At 34.0% G+C, this 23443-nt stretch overlaps 1 protein-coding gene across 11 annotated transcripts in view; it reads left to right on the top strand.

Annotated features, from left to right (window-relative positions):
• ADGRL3 (adhesion G protein-coupled receptor L3) overlaps nucleotides 1–23443 on the top strand; it is a 560304-nt gene that overhangs the window by 330024 nt on the left and 206837 nt on the right. For 8 of the 11 annotated variants that reach the window (XM_032459457.1, XM_032459461.1, XM_032459445.1 and 5 more), the window contains 3 exons: nucleotides 1201–1386; nucleotides 4355–4393; nucleotides 22935–23118. In XM_032459457.1, coding sequence (XP_032315348.1) covers nucleotides 1201–1386; nucleotides 4355–4393; nucleotides 22935–23118 — 409 coding nt within the window. The remainder of the gene's footprint in view (nucleotides 1–1200; nucleotides 1387–4354; nucleotides 4394–22934; nucleotides 23119–23443) is intronic. The other 3 variants (XM_032459450.1, XM_032459451.1, XM_032459449.1) reach the window with 1 other exon arrangement.

Genomic DNA, 23443 nt, shown 5'->3' with positions numbered 1-23443 from the left:
TTGCTCCAATTTATTCATTTGTTTCTTTAACATTCAGTCCTGCTATGAACATTTATTAAGCATCCCTGAGTAGATAGTGATAACCTGTTTGATTAAGAGTTTTTGTTGTGCCCCTTATAGCTTTCTGGATTTACATTAGGAAGATAATCTTACAAAGAGAAGACCTTTCTGTTTGTGATCCTGAGTCCTATACTGGATTGTGTTAAAAACAGAAAAAAAGAGAAGAAAATAAAATAATTTTCTAAATAATGACTCTATTATATATTTAAGTAATAATAGGGCAGGCTAAAGTTTGGAAAGCATACCAAACCAGTAACAGTCTCTGGGAAGTGAATATAGAGAGAGGCAAAAAAAAAAGAGGCATTCATTATTTTTGCATTGCGTACCCTATATCTGTACTGTGTAAATATGTTATATTTTAATTTATTAATTTAAAAATGGTATAAAACAAGATAACTTGAGAAATTACACTTACTTACTTTTTTTTTAAAGTTCCTCATGCCTTCCTTACAAACTAATATATATATTCCCATCTTATTACCCAAATTTGTTCAAGTAATCATAGATATTAGCCTTTATTTCTTCTAATATCTTTGGAGTATTGACAATTTGAAAAAATTCTTGTAGAATGTACTTGAAAAATCAGCATGTAGTTTCAGAAAAGGGAAGTGCTAGAAACTAGTTTGCTCTCTAGTACACTGGGAGCAAAATCTCTTATTTAGTTAGTAAGAAGATGAAGACCACTTTGAAAAGCAGGGATTTTATTTGGAATAAAATTTTTACAGAGTTCAGCAGCCAGTGAGCACTTAATTAGGCATGATGGGAAATCTGTACTTGCCTCTGAGAACCTAGAATATCTTTGGGATTCACAACACAAATTCATCAACATCCAATTTAGAAACTCACAGAGAAGAATCATAGGGCAAACCTTAGACTTAGCCACTCAGATGAATAATTAAAGTAAGAACAATTTCTGTAAGTTAGATTCAAGAGGAGCTTCCTAAAGTCATGAATTTCAAATCAGGTATTGAAGAAAAATGATAGATTAGCAGGAAAACTTGGGGAATGTATACCAAGTGAAGAGGGAGTTTAATAACTTTCTTGCCTCAATTATTATACGCAAAAACAATTACCCAAAGAGAGCAATAAAATTGCTTATTTAAGATCTCTTTCCTTTTTGTTCTGTTTTCAAAATTGTAGCTGAAATCTGGAGAGACAGCTGCCAATATTGCTAGAGAGCTGGCTGAACAGACAAGAAATCATTTGAATGCTGGAGACATCACTTATTCCGTCCGTGCCATGGATCAGCTGGTAGGCCTCCTAGATGTACAGCTGCGGAACTTGACCCCAGGTGGAAAAGATAGTGCTGCACGAAGTTTGAACAAGGTAAGGACCTTGGTGACATGTATCTTTAAAAGTGTAGTAAAATCAGTGAGACTTCCCTGTTTAATTTCTCTCTATAAAATCAGATCGTTCAAGAGAATTGCTAGCTATATTTAGTTCACTTCACTATTTGATTATAATAATGACCTTACTTGGCTTTCAATCTAAAGAACAATAGATGATAACCTCTCTATATATATTTTGAATTTACAATTCTGTTTCCCCATAGTACTATTCTTTTGTATGCTAAATTCTGACACGATTAATATAAATGGCATTTCCTTGATTTCTTTTTTTTTCCTTTCAAACCTTTATATTAATGTAATTAACAATAAAACAAATAACTAATCAATAAGAAATTTAGAAAATGGCAACAGTAAGAATATTAATAATACATTATAGATTTTTAAAAATAATTTAACCTTATTAATATTACCTTTAAAAACTCACAGAGCAAGTATTTAAGTTTTTATTTTTATTTCCTTTTGCTTTTTAAATTACTGATTTTATATTACTACCATTATAACTTAAGAGGTTTAAATGTGATTCAGCAACTTTGTATTGTAAGTAATAAAAATAATTTATTTTTAAAATTTTAGGAGATTTTATGTATTTTATTTATATTTATAAATCTACAATATATATTTTTATACAATATATATTCATATATAAGCATTTTATATGTATATTGTATATAACCTATATACATTCAACCATTTTATTTTACATAAGCATGTAAAATATGTTTTGTGTATTTATAAGGAATATCATTTATTTATGTAACAAAATACCACATGGTGAAAAGATATTAGAATTGCTGCCATCAGATAACATGTATTCCCTGAATGGCGTTTTTGTAGTCAAGATGATCTGTTACTGAAACGAGATTTTAAGTTTCAATACTTAATACCTTGAATATCGATGATAGTCTAACTACTTAAAAAAGGAAGAATTTGACTGTGACAGACTAATGTATGGAATTCACTAAATGAACATTCCTGTTTAGAATGAAAGAAATGACTTTGCAGAGTGATCTTTATTATGTTTATTTCTTTTCTGTCTTATTAGACTAAAAGTCTCACTCATGAAGATGGAGACATTATTAAAACAATGATAGTTTTATATTAAAAAGCTAGATATTTTATCTGGCAGTTTTTCCTGCAATTTCCTCCTCAAAAAAATAGATTCAGTTTTATCAATTAGATATAAATTATTACCAAAGCTTTTATCCTGCTGAGCATAAAGGAGCTATTTTTATCACTCATATCACTGATAGAATCTCAACCAAACCCCTGACAGAATATAATCCACAGCTGCCTATGTAATCTGGGCATGCTGTGATTTTAATGTGGTATTGCCAGGCTGACTGGATGCTATTAATGAATATTGCTGCCAGCTATTGTTATTACAATGTATTGGAAGTAGTAATTTCTATAATGTTACATATCCATAACATTACTTGTTATAGCAATACTGTGTATCTTTATTTAAAAATGGTGTTGATGATGATGTCTGACAATATCAGGTAAAGCTGGCGATTAATGTCACATTCTAACTGGCTACAGCTAATCAGCTTGCCTACTCTGAATATCAAATAACTAAGTAATGGGCAGATTTCCATTTTTGAAGCTTTTTAATGCTCTCTTTTGTTTCTTATTTGGCTCTTTTCAATTGTTTATGTAATGTGGTTTGTCATATGTTAATTTGCATGATGGGGTAAGGAGATGGGAGGGCAAAGGTTATTCACATGCTTGCTGGCTTGTTCTCATTTCCTGTGGTTCACACTGTTCCCAAAAGCAGTTATAGCCCATCAGATTTGCAAAGTCAACTTGGTACAAATCAATTGCGCTCCACATTGAAATTCTGGAGGGTTTAGAGACCTGCCAAACCATGATGCGAGTCAGTGATCCAAATGACAGAGCTGGCAATTTACTTGCACTCATTCCTCACTTAATTCTTTAGAGGAGTAACTGCTCTATGCTCATTGAAGAATGCATGAATTAAAGTTGGGAGAGTATTAGCCACACAAAAGGCATCAGAGTAACTGCTTCTTAAAACAGGGTAATTTTCTCCTTCAACAATCAAGGCTACTGAAGGCAAAAAATAGGGAAGAGGAGGGAAACTACAATCTAATTTATAAAATTTGCAGTCATTTATTTAAACAGAGCAAATACATGTTAATTATTCATTTTAATCACTAGAAAAAAAATGTTTGGGACTGAATGTGAGTTGCTGTTAACCTTTTGCCCTGAAAAACATTGTTCTGTTTGCAAACAAACACACCAAAACAGGCTTTTTATCCCACAAAAATTTCTAAAAAGTATAGATTTTTTTGGTTAAAACCATCAAAAGAAATTCTTCAAGAAATAAAACAGATAAATCAGAAGATTGATCACATTCTTTGAATCAGGAGTTGCTTATCTCTTGGTATTTGTCCCTTGAATCAAATAGTCAAACTAGTGGCCATTTCTATTTTTCTCAATGCACAAAAGTTTCTTGTATGTGTAAACAAACGGTTTGTGGTTCATATTAAGCATGTATATAATCTGTAAACCACAGACAGTGTACTATCTTTGAAAAACGAGTTCTGAATTTTTGACATAATTTACTTCATACATCTTCATTTGTGGCCCATGAATTAATAACTAACCTCATGTGAAATGAATCATGTCAAATGAATGAAGTACATTGATTTCTACTAATTTCTGCTAAATTTATTTCAAGATTTCGTTCCATCATTAACAGCTTTGTACCATCCAGTTGTCACTTGGGTTCTAAACAGGCGTTGGTTACTATTTTTCGAGCCGTTGCTGATGTTTTGCTGCTGCTTAGCCTTTCATTCTCTTCTAGAAAGTAGTGCACAACAAAGTAAGGTGTTTGTGTAGATGTGTTCTTTTATTTTTCTTGTTTTCTCCTGTCACTAACTTGTTTTTTCTATTCTGTGTTTAATCTGCTGTCTTAATGGATTCAGCTTCAGAAAAGAGAGCGCTCTTGCAGAGCCTATGTCCAGGTACTTTCTGCGTTTTTATCAATGTGATAAGTTGTTGAATTGTCTCTGTTGGTGATACGGGCATCTGATAGAGAGATGATAATGTACCCTGTTGAACTAGAAGAGTTTCAGGGAGGGTACGGAGGGTGGGGATGGAAAGACATATGAAAGGGTGTGTGCTAAAAAGAAATTTGACAGTGCCAGTGTTCTGTCACCCAAAAGGAACACAGATTAACAAGGAGGTGCACCTTGGGGTGTGAGAATTCTGGTCATCACTGAAAGGTGAGTTGGGTATAATATATAAATCTCTAATTTCTTCAGAGAGATGGGTATGGATACATTTCATTCATATATTGGTCTAGCTGATATTTGAATAGTACATCATCCAGAAATGACACTCAGAGTCATATAAGACAACATGTAGTCCAGGGTACTTGAAATATCATGCTTCTGTCAAATTGATCAGGACATGCTATGATGATCTTTCTCTTCCACTCATTATAAATACATGAATCCCAATGTAAATATAACTTTTCTCCAGTTAACATGTTGTAGTTTGTTTCTAAGCAAGGTAGAAAACATTTCTATGTGTATGGGTTCTTTGTGAAAAAGAATTCCAGAAGCAAGCTTCATAATTTTTTTTTACAAGAAGGGAAAGAAGGTAGGAAGGGAGAGGAGGGAGGAGAGGACAGGAAAAAAGGAAGGGACAGATGACAAAATGACTTAGTAATGACTTTGATGTGCTTTACTCAAGGGAAAACCATCCATGGACTGGGGGAATACAGTGCCTCACCATCAGTGGAGCACTCTTCCTGACGGATGTTGGGCAAGAGAGAGTTTTATAGACACAACTTGGAAGCAGGGCACACTTGGCTAGGAGGTTGGGGATTTCCTTAGAAGGCAGGCAGGTCCTGTGTTCTAGGGTAAGTTGAGCTACCTAAACTGAGTTGGAGGATTGTGATTGGTGTGTTAGGTTCCCACGACAGGCACTTCCCGTACGTGCAGGTTTAGATTTGTGATATGGGTCAGGCCACTGGAGTGGCCTCCATTTCTGTGGGTCCCAATATACAAATTAACTTTATCAGAAGGAAGAAATAACATGAAACCGTGTGACTGTAAACTTTATTCCCTCTGTGTGTATATCATGGCATTTTTAAAGGTGAAGGCCAACTGTGTTTGTGAAGGGAGATGCCCTCAACGTCCCAGGTTACTGGTTCCCAAATTAGTAGTCCAGAAATTAAACTGTATCAGTTTATTCACAATAAGGGCATTTAGTGAGACAGTCATTTAAGAGGAAAAAAAATTTGAACATTAAACAAATATTAGGAAGAAAAGCTTTTAGTTTGCTTTTTACTTTAAAAGATAATGGTTCTTTGTATATAAGAAGCTGTTCAGGCTTATTTTTCTAAGATTTCAGGAAAGAAATTGCTTTGGGAAGTTTATGTATATATGTTGCATAATGTGTGCAACAGATATACAAATTGAAGTATTCTCCAGCATTGAAAGCTGAGGATCATTTTGGAGCAATATTAGGGTTGCTTTTGATTACAATCTATGCTATCTCTTGAATGGAGCCTTGGAGACAATTAGCCTTTCAGTATTTAAATCTATGAAATGCATGGTCATTCAAACATGAATCTCTGATGAGAAATTAATAGCACAGTTTATTCAATGGCTGATCTCCTGGTGTTATAATTGACTGGCTATGAATAAATATTTCAGCTATTGACTAAACATCTGATAAGACCAAATACAAACAGAACATTGGTGAAGCAGAAATACTCTGCTCACTAATATGTGACATTATTTCTGTTCCTTTTAATGTAGAGCATTATTCTGTGAAATTTTAGAGTGAATAATACCTTAAAATTTAGTCTATTTCAGTTTTAAAGATTTATGTTCCCTATTATTACTATGTTCAGAGCACATTCTGAGCTACCTATGAAATATATATGAAATATACTTGAAATGCTATCTGCATTAAATTTGAAACAAGATAATTATTTAGTTATCTTGAAATTCTTAAACAAAAAATTTCCTTCCCATGGGCATAAGCAATGATTTTCTTATGTTTGATTTTGACCATCTAAATACATTAGCTTTTAATTATTTAAAAGTACAGTGCCTGTCTTATGAATTACCTAGATCCATTTTTTACTTCTTGCTTCCCACCTTTTGCTTATTTCACCAAAAACAACCCAAAAAACAAACAAACAAAACCAGTGAAATCTGGACTGTCAGTAGTCAGCTGTGATAATTGATCTGTAGGTGAACAATTAAGATAGTTGCTTTGAATATTTAAATAATACATGAATCTCCTAAAAGTATGCTTTTGTCTCAAGAATTTTAATAAAAACAAACCAAAAAATGGGTCCGTATATTTTATTTTTCTTTATTTAGTTTGAAATTTTTACACTAAAATCCTTGTTGACTATTAAAAGGTAGAAATTGACATATGCCTTGGTAAAAATACCATGATCATATCTTGGGCATAATATATGCCTTCATTTAGAAGAAGGTTTTAAGTTTTGTGCCAGAGAACATAAGGTTTGTGTTACATACGCATATTATGTAACTATTGTGATGGAATATTTCCAGCAGGGACGTTGGAGATGAAGATGAGTTCGTTGAGATCTGGAAAAAATGAAATGAGTTGCTCAAGGTCACATAACTAGCACCGATGGCACTCATGCTGCTATCCTAATGTGCATCCAGTGCTTCTTCAATACCATGACTAAGAATAACACTGATTTATTATTAGGAATAAGTACATGTATTAGGCACTGTTGCCATCACTGTGCAGAGCATTCTGTATAAATCCTCCTAACAACTCGGTGACATAACTAATGCTATTCTTAAGTTATAGTAGAGAAAATGGGGCAGAGGAAGGATTAAATGACTTTCTCAGAGTTATTCATATAGTAGTAATTAGGGGGCTCCTCAGTTACTAGTTCTTCCCAATTCAGGAGCTCATGCTCCCATTTGCCAAAATACTGCGATTGCAGAGCTGACCTCATTATTTGATGTTAGCAATCAAGATATATCATTTGGTCTATTTTTATTGATTTATTGTACTGTATTTCAGGAATGGCATAGAGTAAAACAATTTTTTTAATTTCTCTTTTTTTTTGAGATGGAGTTCAAATGGCTGTGTGGTGATTATTTTGTACTGCTATATTCAGGTCAAATACAAACATAATTTGCATTGAGGTCCTTTGGTTTTCAGAGAAGACTGCGATTAAAAAAAAAATCATATTGAGAGAAAAAGAAAACGAAAAATAGTCTAACTCTGTGTTAAAGGAGGAACTATCAAACTGTTTTCCAAAGTGGCCACACCATCTTACATTTCCACCAGTGATAATGAGGACTCTAGTTTCTCCACATCCACAGCAACACTTGCTATTTTCACTTTTTTTTTTTTTAACATTTTTTACTGATTTACAATCTTTGCTTTTTGATTATAACCGCACCTGTGAATTGCACAAGTCCTTAACTGGTTGTGGTATGGGGGCAGGGGAGGATTTGGGAGGGTAATCCATGAACCAGTAAAACTCATAGGCTCCAAAGGGAAGTCTGTGGTTTTCATGAGAATCTGAGAGTAGAGTAGGACCTCAAACAGCTTAAGAACAACTGTCTTCATGTTCTGTAAATGTAACCAGAACTTAGATTTGCATTTTCTGCTCATTTTTCAATCTCAAGTTCCCATTTTTTAAATAGTAATGTTTGTTAGCATTGTTCTCTTCTTTAGCAGGAACTACTGAAATTACTGGCATTTTTTTTTTCTGCTTTAAAAGTAGGACATTATCCTAGTTAAGAAATATATTTTGATTTAATGAGCAGTTTCTTTTGTTCTCCAAATCTCAGAGATGGCATGGGCTCCCTAGAGAGTCCACAGTTGATCTTGCTTAATGGGAAATATAAGTACATAGAGTTATTGATATGAATCTTTTCAGTCATTCTTTGAATTTTTGTGGAATAGTAAGCTATTATCTGCATAGTCAGTTGAAGACTGATCAGAAAAAAATTTGTAAATAAATGCGAATTTTTAAAAAATACACACATATACACATATGCCTGGTTTCCTCCCTTCTTCCCATCTTTCCTTCCATTTTTCTTTTCTTTTTATTTAAAGGCAACTGTTCTGTTGTTCTTTAAAGCTTATGAAGTATTTGAAACAAGCCCTCTTTTTATTTCAATTTCGATGCTTGTTTTATTTTACTTACTTATTTTGTTTGCTTGTGTTACCTTAATTATCCACTAGAAATCTGTTCCTAGGTACCATCAGTGTAAAAGCAATCTCTGTCTTCAACTAGAAAAAACATCACATAATAGTTAACAACAAAAATATTCAAAAATTACTAGTTGAGTACACGTGTCCAGTAATCTTATCAGTACTGGGAATATAGCAGTGTACATAACAGTCCAGAATCCCCACTGTCTCTCCAAGGATGAAATTTCTTGCAGCAGAAAAAAAACAGTCCCGTAAGTGTGTGAGATATGTGGTATATGAGATGATGATAAATGTTATGGAGAAAAATAAAGCAAGAAATGCATTACTAGGGTGATATTTGAGAAAAACTCTGAAGGAGTGAACTGTGCAGATATGCAGGGAAAAGCATTCCAGCAGAGAAAACAGAAAGTTTCTGAGGTGGAAATATGCCTTTGTTGTTCAGGAAGCCAATGCACCTGGAGCAGAATGAAAGAGAAGAGGGCGATAGGAAATGAATCCACCGGGCACCAAGGACCCAGATCTGATAGACCATTGTAAAGACTTTGGCTTTTATTCATAGACACACAGGAAAGCACTGCAGGTTTCTGAGCAGAGGGATTACATGATCTGATATGGTTTTAAAGTGATGAATAGATTATAGCAGGAAAAGCAAGAGCTGAAACAGGGTGATCATTTGGGCAATAATGGTCACTTGGAACAAGATATGAGCACAGGATACTGAGATAATTCTTCAGGTTCAGGACTATTTTTAATGGAACAAACAAGATTTGCTAAGGGTTTGCATGTGAAGTGTCAGAGAAAGAGAGGACTTGAAACGACACGAAGTGTTTTGCCTGAGCAACTGGAAGGATGATGCCACCATTTACTGCGATGGTCTATCTGTGACCAGTTGGGGAGGGAGCACAACAAGAACTTGGCTTGGGGCATGTGAAGTTTGAGTTTCTTATTAGGTATACAATATCAATGTTAAATATGTAGTTAGATGTAGTTAGTTGAAATTCAGCTGAGAGGTCAAGCTAGAAATAAATATGTGGTAATGTTTCCCTTAGAGTGGCGTTTAGTAGTCATTGTACTAGATGAATTCATCAAGGGAATGAGTGTGGAGAGAGAAGAGAATCTAGGGCTGACCCCAGGACACTGTAGTCTCATGAGGTCAGGGAGAGGAACGAGAGCCAACAGTAGAGACTACAGAGCAGCCTTAAGAAAGGATGACCTAGAGAGTATGGCATCCAGGACTCAACTCAAGTTCTTCTATCACAGAGGAGGAAGTGACTTCAAGTGCTGCTGAATCTGCTCAGAAATACTGATAAAGCTTTTCAAGGAGAAAAGTAATGCCAACTTTCGATTATCTTTTTATCATTCCAGAGCCTGGATATCTGTATTATTATATGTACTATGTAAACATTTTTACCTATTGCTTCCACTTTTTTGTCTTTAATGCGGACTTTCTGTGTGCCATATTTACTACTTGCAGCTTTGACAAAGTGCAAATTGAATTATGCCAGTTTTACTTGTGTGCCTTTGGTGCATGAGACAAGAGAGATTCTAACCTACATTTATACTGCTAGGAAGAAATTAATGAGTATTTTCAAGTTCCTTGTTTGGTCACTTAATTGGCTGTGTGACAAAGAGCTCCGTGGTGCATGTCAAACAACTTTCCGGGTCCTCTAATGATTTGTGCTTTGCTTGACTTGTGATACTATTCTGTGTGGCCTGTCAGGCTGGATATCCTTGTTAAAGTGGCTAGAATAAATTGGCTAGTGGTGTGCATACAATGTAGTATATTAACTACAGCAACAGGGAGTACTTTTAGCAGCTCTTTCAAGAGATTTTGATGTTTGCCCATAAGCATCAAAGCCAACCGAAACTTTCATTTAATATAATTAAAAGGACATCTGAAAGTAGTTTAAATCACACCAGGTTCTTGAGGTTTGGTAACCCTTTGTTCAAACCCTGTGAACTTAATATATTTCACAGCTTGATAAATCTGCACTTGATTTGTGTCAGTAAGAGAGAAAATATAAATCTGCACCCTGCATGTTTCTGGTGCCCTGAACCTATTGCTAAAAGACATTGAGATCAAAGAAAGTGACGTCCATCTACAAAGCAGAGTAGTTTTCTTATAAAGAAGACACAAAAATTCTTTTTTCTAAGTTGTAGTCATTAAATGCTCTTGTAAAGCAATTGTTGAATCAAAAGACAGTAAAAATCATATGTAATGTAAGCAGAGTAAATTATACAGGTTATTATTTAAGAGCTTGGACAGGTTAGTTCCTAAATTTAATGATTTAAAAACCTCTGAAGGACAGTAACAGATGTTGATGATGGAGATCCTGCTTTGACGTGCAAAGAACATCATTCTGGGAATCTCTCAAAATTCCCATGACTGATGTGCCAGGTCAGGCAGAGATGACCGCTTTACAAAGTCATTTGTGACTCTTCCATTTTGCACATTTCCTATAAATAAGCAAATATTCCAGCTGCTGTTTGTATATACATGGTTTTTGTAAGTCCTTCAAGAAGTAATTCTAATAAGGGTGAAAAAAAAGCCATTCTGTTTTTAGATAAAATGTTTTTATCTAACACAAAACTATTTTCTCACTTCTTTTCACCAAGTTTTATTCTTTCTCTCTTACAGCTTCTTGATCAAGGCCTAGATTATCACTTAATTGTAAAATTGTTTATTTAAGTCCATTCTAACACACTGTTGCTTTCTGAACGTGAGTTTACCTTCAGAAACTTTTCATTACATAGAATATAAATAGATATTATTTCTATGCAAACACAAGAGAATACACATCAATTTACTTTGCTATTTCTTTAACGGTGTTATAATCACATAGCTAACCAGAAGAAAAAAATATATTTAAAATAGCACTACAGATTTAAGATCCTACTTTCTGGAAAGTAGGATCATTAGCTTTTCTGGTACAGGTCAGAAAAGAAATGGAAGTTTGAAGATATAATTTGCAGTCAAGTAGTTGCCTGATGGCCTGGAACCAAACAAATGATTTTTAATACTGTTCCAAACAGAGTTATAATTTTGATATTTTCCCTTACCTAATGTATAAATTTTGTTCATCTGGTAGTAACAGAAACTTAACTATGGTAACTTAAACCAAGGCTTTATTTTCAAAAATAAAAAGGAAATGCGGGGGAGGCAGTCCAGGATTATCATGAAAACTCCAAATCAGAGACCAAGTCTTCATATGTTTTTCTGCTCTATTATCTTTAGCACATGGGCTTTCAAAATGATAAGAGAGTTATTTTGGTTCCAATCGTCACTTTATGCTAATCTTTATATAGAAGGAAGAAAGGCAAGTAACTAAAATGTTCATCTCTGTTAGAACTTCCTGAAAGTCTTACCCAACTACAACTGACCATATCCCATACTTCTGACCATATCCCATACTTCTGACCATATCCTTTGAGCTACTCAGTTTTGCATAGCTCAATGCTTTATTAATAGGTATAGCTTTGCAGGTGGGCATAGTGATCAACGATTCTACATCTAAAAGAAGAGAATTATTGGGCAATTAATATTCTTAGATGCAACCAAAAATACTTTTTTCTAATTTAATATATGTATTGATATTTTCATCTAGTTTTGACGTAATAACCTACCATAGATTCATGGCAATACCTGTGGTTATTTTTAAACTAAATAGAAATTAAAATACTATTTTGATTGTTTTATTATAGTCTGAAGGCAATCATTTTAGTTAAAAGAAAAAAAGGTTATTTCAAATTATTTTCTGATGGCATTTTCTTCTCGTTAAGTAATTTTTTGAATAGCTAATATAGGCATATGGTTTAAAATTCAAAAAGTAGAATAATAAATATGTGTTCTCCTAACGGGGCCACTGCATTGCTAATGCCTGGTTGTATCACTGACATTGTGACCCCTTGGAGTTGTGTGGTGCAAGCTACCCTGCCTCTCCTGTGCCTCTGTCCCAGTCATTCAAATCTGCCTTCCTCAAAGCAACTTCTGTTATCAGCCTTTTAAATATTCTGCCAGAAAAGACTATTTGTACTCACATCCACATTTGTATAATGTTTCTTTGTAACTCTTGTCATACAATCACAAAACAGTGGTGTTCTCTTTGCCTACAGTAGGACTTTGGGAGTAGCTGTGGCACAATGTGGCAGCGTTCCACCACTGAAAAGAACAGACACGTAGAGATGATCACAAGGTAGACCTGTGTCATGGTTTATATCAACAAAACAACTGAATTTCATCACTAGAAAACTGGTTTAATAAAATGCTACACCAAATAGTGGAATACTCTTTAGTCACAGAAAGAATGAGATAGACCTTACATTGACTTAGAAAGATGAGTATAATACAGTATCAAGTAAAAAAAAAAAAAGCAAGCAAAATCAAACAGATATCATTATTATAGTGATCACATTTATTTGCGTAGGTGTAAATATTTACAAGTCTGCAGAGGTTCACAGCTAACTGTCAAAGAGATTATTTTGGGATAATATCGATGTCATTCCATAAATAGACTTCCCAGTTTTAATTTATATACTTCTGTATTTTTCAATTGTTCACAAGCATATACTTTTTTTTTTTAACTAGTAGGCATTATTTTCCAGACCAGTTTTAGATGTACAGAAAAGTTGGTCAGATATTACCGAATTCCCATATCTCCACCCTACACACACAGTTTCCATCATTATTATTACTATCTTGCATTAATATGATACATTAATTATAATAATGAACTAATACTGACATGTTATCATTAACTAAAGTATGTAGGTTGTTCAGATTTCCTAAGTTTTTACCTATGTCTTTTTCCTGTTTCAGGATCCTATCAGGATATGACACTGCGTTTAATCATCATGTCTCCTTAAGCCCCTGCAGGCTGACAGTTTTTCAGACTTTCCTACGAGATTGTCCCTTTTAGAGTCAGAAAATATATTTTCCACTCAAAATAATTAGCCTATATAGTTTAAGAATAGTATAGACTTATTCATTCACACTCACTCAGACGTATTTGTCGAGCTTTTGTGCCTCAGGCACTGTTCCAGGTGCAGGGATCCAGGGGTAAAGACGGACAGGATTACTAAGCTTATAGAGCTCACATCCTAGTTTAGCAGACTGGAGTCTGGGAAGAACATGCACAGTAAATCAATCAAAGTGATAAGATAATGGCAGAAGTACTATGCAGAGAATTAGAACAATCATGTGGATAAAAGTGACTGCTTAGTTACTTTAGATTGTGTGTATCAGGGAAGACTTTCTAAGGAGATGACTATAAAACTGACCCCTGGTAGTGTGAGATCAGCCACATGCCTATCTGGAGGAAAAGCACTCCAGGACCAGAGGTCACCCAGATCATGGCCAAGTGAGGCTGCAGAGTTCTGGAAATAGAAAGAAGGCCAATATTCCTGAAGAAATAGGTTTAAGGAGAATACAGGGGGCAGGAAGGCTGTGGAAAGGAGTGAATCCTGAATGTCATTAAAGAACTTAAACTAAGGCCGTGACATATTTTTGCAAGATTATTTTGGTTGCAAATTTAGTTTTCCTCTGATATCCATTCTTACAGCTTCAGCTATCACCTTTATGTAGGTGATTCTCAAAAAACCTTAACCAACTGCTTTACTCATTGAGAAATTCTGTTACTCTATTCTCCCTACTGCCAATGCTGCTGAGCAGCTTCTCCCTAGCGTTTCTCTTTTATTGTACCACCATTCTACTAGTTACCCAGGAAAAAAAAGAGCTGGAGTTATTATTATTTCAGAAAGGGCTTTTTGGATACTTTTAGGATCAAGTTCATTTTGAAATTGATGGAAACCCCCTTCCCTTGACCTCTGTGACACCACACTCTTCTGGCTACTTACCCCTTCTTAGTCTCAGTTGTCGAACTATTCTTTCTCCATTTTCTCTTCTCTCGTTAATGTTTCTGCACCATCATTTCTTCTCCCTCTACTCAGATTATCTGGTTAATATCAGACATACTCAGTGAGCTACTTGAGTTTATGATGCCTAAACCTATATGCCAAGAGCAGATATTTGGGGAAACTGCGGACTGAAGAGATTAAGACATGCCATCCCAAAATCTGCCACTTTGGCACATTGATTATTTTGAGCTGAAGCCAATTGAGAAACAGCAGATGAGGAGGGGCTTTCTGATCTCTACCTGAGATCTACCTGAGAGCAAATCAGAAAATTTCCCGTGTGACAGGAAGAGAAGAACATTCTTATCACCAGAGTATAAGTCAATGCCAAAATGAATCTGTGCAAACAAATGTACTAAAATAACCCTTATTTTCCGCTGGTTTCCCCCACATGTTTCCTAGTCACTTTCCTGTAATGTACTGCTCTTAGTAGTTTAAACTCTTTTCCTTTGTCTTGTCACTTCATCACAAATTTATCCTTCTTTGTTTAAAAAAGCATATAAACTCTCAGTCCTAACTGCTTCTTCAGGTCTTCTTTTAATTTTTTTAAGATGATTCCCTTGTGCACATAAAAATATTAAATAAAATGTGTATGCTTTTCTCCTGTTACTTTATCTTATGTCAGTTTAATTCTCAGGTCTAGTCACAGAACCTAACAGGGTAGTAGGTGGTTATTTTCCTCCCCTACAAGGATTCTCTAGACTTCTTAAATTAATGCCATTTAAGTACTTTGCATTCAAAATCGGCAAAACTGAATTCATCATGTTCCCCCCGACACATGTACTTACATCCTCCAGCTTTTAATGAACAAAAATTTGCTCCTCTTCCTTTATTACCATTTTAAGTGAGTACCACCTCATTTTCTACCCCCAAATTCTGTGCATTTCAACCTCTTTATTTCCCTTATCAACTGACTTTAATTAATCAACAAATAATTTTAAATATCTTTGGAATCTTATTTTCCTCCATCCCCAGTCAGAATGCATGGATTTGAGCCCTGATTTTGCCCTGTAAGCTATAAGCCTTTTAGCAAGTTATTTAACTTCTCTGACTCTCGATTTTCTCACCACAAGATGAAAATAACTATTTCTACCTCATTAGGTTATTGTCAAAATCAAAGGAGTTAATGCATATAAAGCTTTCAGATGACAGTCTGGAACATATTCAATAAATATTAACCATTATGATTTATATCACTCCCCTACTTTAAATTTTTCAGTGACTTCTTGTCACCTTTTGGAAGAATTGCAAATGTTTTCAGGTTTGCAAGCCTCTGAAAACTAGCTTTCATTTGCTTATCTTGCCACTGAACCCTTTGCACTCTGCTCTGCTATGAGGAATTGTTTTCAGTTCCTTTTAGGTGCCTGTTCTCTTTTCACCTCTGTACATATAAGCACAAGCTCTACTCCTTGCCTTTTTGGTCTATGTTGTATTTAAGCTTGAAATTCTACTTCATAGAGCCTTTCAAAACACCAAACTTGAATCCTGTGTTTCCATTATTATAATGCTTGTCATATTGTATTTTAATTACTTGTTTAGTTATTTGTCTGGCCTCAATATATTGTCATAACTTTGAGGGAAAGGAGAATCTCTCTCTTGCAGTATCCTAGTTGAAGGTACTTAATTATTAATTGTTGAATGCATGTAGAGTTAGCAAGAAGATTAAGTTTATAGTTCCACCTAATTCCTGTAAAACAATATAGATTTATTTGATAGCATTCAATTACTTAATTCTAAATGGGTTTTAAAAATTAATACAGTCAAATACAGTTTGCTAAAAACAATACATTTTTAAACAATAAGAGGTCTCTTGAAGGGGCAGAGAGTTTCATCTTATTTTACTATTAAAGTTTCTTATTATTATATTATAGGTTAGCTGTGTCATACAATCTAATTTTAATTAAGACTTGAAAATGCCAACACTTTACTATAATATAAAAGAGTTCAGAGATTAGTGGTTTTCATATGTTTAGTATGAAATGACAGTGATTATAAAAAGAACCTTAGGTTTATTGATCAGGTGTGTAAATATCAGTCACTCAACTTGACTTCTAATAAAAAACCTGCAAGTTTAAAACTGTTCTGAAGACCTTTCTAACATTTAACCTTTAAAATTTTGATTTGAATCAATGTCTAAACATAGATTGTAGTACAATGTGCCCTATTCAGTAATGATTTTAAATGTTTGCTTTATTTTATTCTCAACTGATAAACTTCCTATCAAGAAGTCAAAAATGAAGAATTAAAGAAAAGCTGTTTTTATTTTTTCAAATTACAAATCAATATAAACTATATTTATATGTAAAAATATAGTCAGAAAGCAAGAGCTGGGAGCAGAGAAGACCTAAAGACTTATTTCTATTTTTCTGCATGTCTTGAAATTTATATATGAAGAAATATATTTAAACATAACTGTAAATATAATACAGTAAAAGTAAAACAATAATGTATATATTGATAAAGAGATACTGCATTCAGGAGAATATATCAAAAAACAAAGATGTGAAAATAAAAAGTAAAATAAAAGTTTATATTACTAGGCAGTTTTTCAAAAGGATATCAGCAATTTACTAGTTTAAATTTATCTTCTAATAGGAAATAATTGCTCTTAACTTTCTAATGGTTCTACCTAATGATAATTTACATATTTATAATTTTTTGCATTATTGTAACAAAAGACTTTAAAAAATAATGAATGAACTTAAGAATTTAAGAACTTAAGACCTAAACATGTAACTGCTTTGCTTAGATATCTCTAATGGCTGTACATTTTCTAAACAATAAAGCCTAAACTTCTATCATACTGAAGACCTTCTAAGATCTGACTTCTGCTTACCATTTCTTTTGTTATATTCATCTTATAAATTATATTTTCATGCATCATACATTGTTCTCAACCCAGCCTAACACCTGCCTTAGTACCTTTTTTTTATCATCAACTTCCTTTATGTCCCTCAGCCTCAAATTTCCTTATCATAGTTAAAGAAAGTTTATTCATCTTTTAGTGTCCAACTCAAATCCAAACACCTTCTGGGATCTTTTCTTGATCCTCCTTAGCTAGAATGCATTATCTTTTGTCCCATGTGACATGCTTACCTTCTGTTTTGGAGTGTAGGCGAACTGAGAGAATACTCCATGTTTCCTTCTTTTCCCCAGCCTCACCCAACAGTAACTTCCCTAGTTCTTTGCATATCATACGTATTTAATAAAACCTCATTGAGTTACATTGAAAGTGCACTTTGGCACATTTGAAAACATTTTAGAAAGGTTTTTGTAGAATATAGTTTTCATTCATAGTGGTCTGCATTCACTACAAACTACTACAGTAGCCTGTGGTTCTACTTTCCTCCCTAAGTCCCTATTATTCACCCTGCCTTCCTTCCAAACCATGGTAATATCTGAGCACTCAGAAGACTTCTTGGGAGATAAGGCAAAAAGTTATAGAACTTAAAGATTTTTTTTTTAATTTTTTTTTTATTGAGGTATAGAAGAAGATGTTTTCAGTTCCCTATTGTATTCATGATTTGATAGTAAAAGTAGGTTATTTTTGCTTAATGAGCGTTTACTGAGTACCCAAAATGTCTCAAGACACTAAAATTTACCCTGGAAAAACAAAAATGAGCATGATCTCTCCCCTGAGAAAATCATAATCTAGTGAGAAAGCCAGACCCAAATACAGATAACTCTCTTAAAAGTAACTAAGTGCTAAAATGGGAGCCCATTGTGACAGTGAATCTCTGAAATGATAATGATTTAGATAATATTGACTGGTTAATAAGTTTTTTTCATAGATAATCTTTGCTCTTATAAAACCAGAAAAATTTTTTTCTGCTGGTGTGAAAATGGAGAAAATTCACTTAAGTGTGAATCTTCACTGGATGTCAATCATTCAGCAAAGAGTTGCTGAACACTAAGCAGAGTTTTTGGCACTTACAAATGAGACAGAGTCATCACCCTCATGAAGCTTACCTTTTCTTGAGTGAGAGCTCTGTAATAGTCATGTAGGTAAATAAATATCTGAGAGATACCTTATATAATAATAGCTAATACAAAGAGAACAAAACAGATAATGGATTTTCTCCCTGGAAAAGCTGATAATGGATTGAGCAGTAGATCCTGAACTAAAACCGGAATGAGATCCTGGTTAAAAAGCTTGCCAAAAAGATTCCCGGTGATTCTGCTTACTTAGTTTAAGATTTACTGCTCACCTGGGTGAGATGTGCCATTGATATGTTTCTCACCATTGATCCATTTATGTATTCTTGCTAAGGAATCCTAGCTATTTCATAAATACATTCTCCTGGAAGAATGACAGAAGTTGTTATTGGAAGGATATATAGCTGGTTTTCTCCAAAATTTTTCACAGTAGTTTTAACAAATAACTAACTCTTCCCTTTTGAAACATACAAAGTGTGATTGTACAGTTTATAACATGTTTCAACACACATAGTCCAAGTATATGCTCTGAGTAAAATTAGTCGAATGAATATGCTTCAAATCTGAATTTAACAATAAGAAGTCCAATAATATTGTGTAATGCAAATATATGTTCAGAAGGTTATGGTATGTCCCTAATCCTGGTATGAATCTAAGTGATTTTTCACACTTCCTAACTTATATTTGATTTTTAGAAAGTTGAAAGTTACTTTAGAATCTAGTCTGTAAATTGTAAACTGTAAAATGAGAAGAGTAATATCTAATAGTAGAATGGCCCTTACTACCCTTGAATTGAAACATGATGCAATTTATTTTCTTCTGTAGTTCACCCTTTGTTGATTGGTTTGAAAACGCCAGTTTGTCCAAAGGTACACTTAAATTTAGTGGCAGAACTAGAATATGAATTCCAGGGCCCATTTCCTATTCAAGTTTCTAGCATTTTAAAAACGATAATGGAGCAAATTAACATTTAGTTTCTGGTGACGATATTGATGATTAAATTAACTCTCAAAATTTTAGATTATTTCAGTTTATACATGTTAAAACCATTAGATGTTTTGTTTTTGTTTTTGTCTTTCCTTCCTGGATTGAGGCATTGTGGTGAGAATACAATTTTTTTAAGATGAATTCAGGACCAATCTTATTTTCTTTCAACTTTAGAAAATAAGTTTTAGGTCAGAAAAAGGATTTATAGCAGAAAAGAGAAATCTGTGAGAGCTGTTGGACATTAAAATGATGTCCCAGTACCTCACTTTAATCCATTGTACATTTCCTGTCAACTTTGGTTCTAAGTATAGTTAAGCTCATTTCTTTGTAATCAGATAAAATGAAAATCAACCTGTTTTTAAAGAGATGTTGTTGAACTAACAAAAGAAATGCAAATAACTAGTTTGACCAAAAAAACCCAAAAAACTTTATTACCACATGTCATCATTTATAGGTAAAATGTATAGTCATAAATGTATAGGGAAAATGAAATATAGATATTCTTTTACCGTTGAAGAATTGTGACTATTTTATTGGCCTTCATTGAACTGGTAACAGGGACATAACAATCTTTGGAAAGCTTACACAAATTATATTAATTTTAAAGCTGTTATGATTGACCTAATTGTGCTGTCTTGCTAGTAGAAAACTGGTTAGTTCCAGCGTCTAGAAAACACATTACGAACTATTTAATACCTGTTTCTCTCATTCATCAATAGTAGTTTAGTTATGTAACAGGTCTATATATGAAGATTGCATTCCCGAAGAGTTATTCTTTCCAGATCTCACTTCAGTGTGAGTATTTTGCAATTGTCAGGTATGACTTGTGCTCCATTCAGTGAAGACCTCTCTTCTTCCCACACTGGACTTTGATATCCAGTGAAAATAAAGACAAGATTGCACCTTAAGCACTTCTTATGAGCCAAGCAACCTTATGAAATGATTATATTATCATCTCCAATTTACAGATGAATACAAAGAAGTAACTTGCCCAAAAGCACACAACTAGGAAAGCAGCAGAATCCAGTTACAAACTCAGCAGATGTAGTTGCAAACCCCACACTAATTTTAGCCTAGAGAATTCTGTCTCTCACTGCTTGTGTTGACATCTCCTTTCATTTATACTTAGGCAATCATAACAGGTGCTGTTTTAAGAATAAATAAATATTAGATTTGTGTCTTAACCCACCCAGGTTTTAGGGCCAAAATTTAAGTCTGTGGTTTCGGCAGTTAACTTGGAAATCATTTGGACTTTTTTTTTTTTTTTTTTTTTTTAAAGTATAGTTGATTTGCAATGTTGTCTTAGTTTCTGGTGTACAGCAAAGAGATTCAGTTGTACATATATATATATATTCTTTTTCATAGTTTTTACATTATAGTTTATTACATGATACTGAATATAGTTCTCTGTGATATACAACTTTGTTGTTTATCTATTTTGTACATAGTAGTTTGTATCTGTTAATCCCAAACTCCTAATTTATCCCTACCCCTATTTGGGCTTTAATAGAAAACTTCTCTAAAGACTGTCTAATTTGGGAAGATGTAGTTGTTAAAATGTACTCAAAAAGTATAACTATGAAAAAAAATTTCATCTTATACATTTTCAGTTGCAAAACTAAGATAATAATGGGTGTATTTGATTTATGTGCTGTCAACTTAATGACACTGTATTTTAGCTAAAGCAGACTGTTGTACATAGCTTCCTATTTACAACATTCTCAGAGTTGACCATAGTTACTTCTTTCTCTTTTTTCTTTTCTTTTTTTCTCCTTTTGCATTTTTAAAGAAATTAAAAGCAATAAAGGGCAGAACAGAAATATTGCATTATCCCCAATAAATTTTCCCAGAGGTAAGATTTAAATTAATCAGTGGAAGATTATTCACTAATGTTAAAAGGCTGCTCCTTAAAGAACAGGCATAATTTCTGTTGCATATGGGATTTTCAGAGCATTTCTAATGAATTCAGAGGATCATCTAATCCCAGAAAGAACAGTTCTTTGCAGTCAAGAGGTCTGTGTTCTCTGTTTGGCTTTAGAAAATACCTAAACTTTTTTTTATTTTTTTCTTTTTCTATCTGGCACTTCTTTTTTTGGCATATCCTGTTGGCATTACCCCTATGGAGAACTTCCTGGAAAGCAGATTATATTGTTGTGATCCAGAAATGCTTTTGTCTGGCTTCTAGTTCATGCTTTAAACCCAGAACAAATGACAGAGCTAAGCATCCTATGTGAAAATGCCCAGTCATTAAACTCATGAAAGAATTTTTTTTTTAAATGATGCAAAGTACTCAAGTTGCAAGTAGGACTATTTTATGGAAAAGTCCAGTGATGTTGAATTTTGGCCAGAACTTGGAATAGCTGGGAAAAATATCAAGAAAAACAGCTTTTATCAAAAGGCAAATTAGTTTTTGAAGCTGGTGTTAATTGGCAGCCAAGGTGTTTCATTATGAAGCTGAATTTTTAACAGTTGTTACTTGGTTACTATGAAAACACCAGCCAGAAGAAAACACTGCAGTGTAATGGCTCTCCCAGCTCCTCTGCCAACGTGTCAATAATGTGAGTCCTGTTTTAAAACACCTATGTGCTGCCTAGAAAGTCCCTGTGTTGGCTGTTTCTTCTATTTTATTTCTGGATTAGGTGCATATTTCATAATCAACAGGTTCAAGGATGATCACTTTCAAACTGCAGGCGTTGTGTTTTTTTGTTTTGCAATTCTGTATGTTTGAGTGAAACCTTAAGAAGACCCTATTGGAAGAGCTGTCTTTTCCTGTAACCTAGAGCATAAAGTTAACCACAGGAAATATATTCATTGTAACTAGAGAGATGATTCTTTTGAATGATGCAAGGAGAAATGTGATGCTTTATCCCTACCTGTAAGTGTACCTACTGCTGATTTTTTTTTTTAAGGAAAAACACCTGAGGGCCACAGGTAGCAAGTTCCAACAGGCAGTTGTTCCAACTTGATATTTTCCCCATTCTGACATTTTACTAGCTGGCTAAAAAAAAAATTGGTTTGCTCAGTGAGTCCTCAACCTATAAGCAACAAATTCTTATATTATCCTGTCTGTAGTCATCTTTCTGATTTCTGTGTTCAGCATCTAGTTTTATGGTGAGGTATAAAAAATCATTTTTTGTGGTGATGTGATAAAAGTGTTGGTTTAAATTACTTGCCAGTGGTTCCCTAGCCAAATCATTTAATTATGTGATTATAGTCTTATTGAAGGCTTTGCTGTTGATTTTAAGAAGCAAACATGGCTCTATTTGTTGTCCTTCAAAACAGAAGCAGGTTTTTCCATTGCCTTGCAAAGTCTCAGCTAGGGTTTTACAGAACAAAATAATGAATGCTTCCACTGCAGCATGTCACAGGGGAGGCTGGGACAATACTGAACTCATGCACACCGCTGATCCTTGCTTGCTGGGCAACATGTACACCTGGATTTCTGACAGCTCTGTGGGCTCACTAGAGACCTCTGTCATTCTGTTCATCCTCTTGTAGGCAATGGTTGAGACAGTTAACAACCTTCTCCAGCCACAAGCCTCAAATGCGTGGAGAGACCTGACTACAAGTGATCAACTACGTGCAGCCACCATGTTGCTTGACACTGTGGAGGAAAGTGCTTTTGTGCTGGCTGATAACCTTTTGAAGACTGACATCGTCAGGGAGAACACAGATAATATTCGTAAGTGGCCTTTGTTATACAGAAGGACCAGAGAGGTACAAGAAAAAAGTATCATCTTGTACAGCAGAAGAGGGAAAAGAAAAAAAGTGTCATCTATGGTGGACCAGATATTATGCACTGATACTTTGTTTCAGCAGAGATAGGTTATTATTTTTCTATAATTAGGGGGCTATCACCTGTCATTGGCTTAGAAGTATCCTCATAATCATGTATGTATCCTTAGGATTTTCCAATATTGGATATATTAGCCTGAGGTCACTTACAGTAAGGTCCATTTATTTATTTTTTTTTTAGTTTTTAATATATATATGTATTTTATGTGTAT

Source organism: Camelus ferus, chromosome 2, assembly GCF_009834535.1.
Source record: "Camelus ferus isolate YT-003-E chromosome 2, BCGSAC_Cfer_1.0, whole genome shotgun sequence".
In the NCBI taxonomy this organism is placed as follows: domain Eukaryota; kingdom Metazoa; phylum Chordata; class Mammalia; order Artiodactyla; family Camelidae; genus Camelus; species Camelus ferus.
Note: the sequence above shows the minus strand (reverse complement) of the source record. Positions and strands in the feature narration are given on the sequence as shown.